This window comes from Belonocnema kinseyi, chromosome 1 (genome assembly GCF_010883055.1).
Source record: "Belonocnema kinseyi isolate 2016_QV_RU_SX_M_011 chromosome 1, B_treatae_v1, whole genome shotgun sequence".
In the NCBI taxonomy this organism is placed as follows: domain Eukaryota; kingdom Metazoa; phylum Arthropoda; class Insecta; order Hymenoptera; family Cynipidae; genus Belonocnema; species Belonocnema kinseyi.
The window spans coordinates 53,175,681-53,177,196 of record NC_046657.1 but is presented as its reverse complement, the minus strand read 5'-3'; the positions used below and the strand labels follow the sequence as shown (position 1 = coordinate 53,177,196).

The 1,516-nt window shown below is 39.0% G+C and overlaps 1 protein-coding gene across 1 annotated transcript; it reads right to left on the bottom strand.

Annotated features, from left to right (window-relative positions):
• Positions 1-518: 518 nt before the first annotated feature.
• On the bottom strand, positions 519-968 carry LOC117177762 (protein GVQW3-like). The gene has a single exon (XM_033368674.1). It carries the CDS (start codon positions 966-968, stop codon positions 519-521), a length of 450 nt encoding a protein of 149 aa, XP_033224565.1.
• Between the last annotated feature and the right edge of the window lie 548 nt (positions 969-1,516).

Below are 1,516 nucleotides of genomic sequence, written 5' to 3'. Positions count from 1 at the left end.
TTAAAGTAGTCCCCACTTGATTGAAAACTCGCTCATATCGATGTTTCCACCCAGCAAAGCCCTCTTGAAACTCAGACTTCGGAATCACCTTTAGTGCATTCGTCGCATTAGTTTCAACAGTCTCTTTATCGTCGCATCGATTTCCTTTAAACGGAATTTTCAATCGAGCAAACAGCCAAAAGTCGCAGGAAGCTATACCGGGACTGTATGGAGGCTGGCGGAGCTACGCAACACTGTTTTTTCAATCAATACTGCTGCACAAGGTTTGATGCGTGCGCTAGAGCATTGTCGTGATGAAGAAGCGAGTTACCAGTTTTCCAAAGTTGCGATCGTTTTCTTCTGATTGCATCACGCAATCTTTTCAGAACTTCGACGTACTAATCTTTGTTTATTGTCTGGCCTGTAGCAGCATATTCGTGATGCACAACGTCTTCATAATCGAAAAAAACAATCAACATTGACTTGATGTTGCTTCGTCTTTGACGGGATTTTTTCGGCCGAGTCTCGGATGGAAGATTTCATTTCGAAGATAGTTGATTTGTTTCAGGATCATAACCATAAACCCATGTTTCGTCACCAGTAATCACCTTTTGAAAAAAGTTTTCATCACTATTGATAATTTCCAGATTGTCCTGAGCGATTTCTAATCGAAGGTTTTTTTGTTGGTCTGTGAGAAGTTTCAGGATGAATTTTGCACACACACGAGTCATTCCCAAATTTTCGGTTAAAATTCGCCAAACAGTACTTTTTGGTATTCCAAGTTCATCTTCTAGTTCTCTCACATTCAAACGACGATCTTGTTCAACTGCGACACGCACACGCTCGACATTATCCGACGATGTTCCCGTCGAAGGTCGGCCAGAACGAGGATCACTGTCAAGAGATGTGCGGCCACTTTTGAACCGCCTATACCACTCCTTTATTTGCGTTTTTGCAATACACTCATCTTTAAAGGCCTTTTGCAACATTTCAATAGTTTCCGCACAAGTTTTACCGAGATTCGTTCTGTCATTTTTAGCAATAAACGAATTGCGACGAACGCAAAAAAGTCGATGTAACCAAATACACTGACGCGAAGGTTAGGAGTTGCTGGTGACGTTCGTACTCTCCAGAGGTCGTCTGAGTCTCTCCGCGCGAAGACATGAACGTAATTCAGATACTTTTGGGACAGTCCTCGTATATGTTAGCTTTTAATCATTAGTTCTTGGAGCATCTGAGCATTGAGGTTTAATTTTGCCTTACTTCTAAATTACCTTACGTTATGTTGTTTGAAATGAAATTAAGATTAAACTTATGTTTCTTTGTCCTCTGTAATGACCTAATAAAGGTCTGGCAACCTTCACAAATTTTATGAAATTCCTTTGAAATTTGATATCATACTTTCCATACACTGAAATGCCTTGAAATCTTCGAAATTTAAAATACGTTGAAATTTATAAAAATCTTTTCATCCTTAATATAAAATATTTAAAAGATATTGTCGATTTCAATTCTCACAATAATCGATTTCATTGCT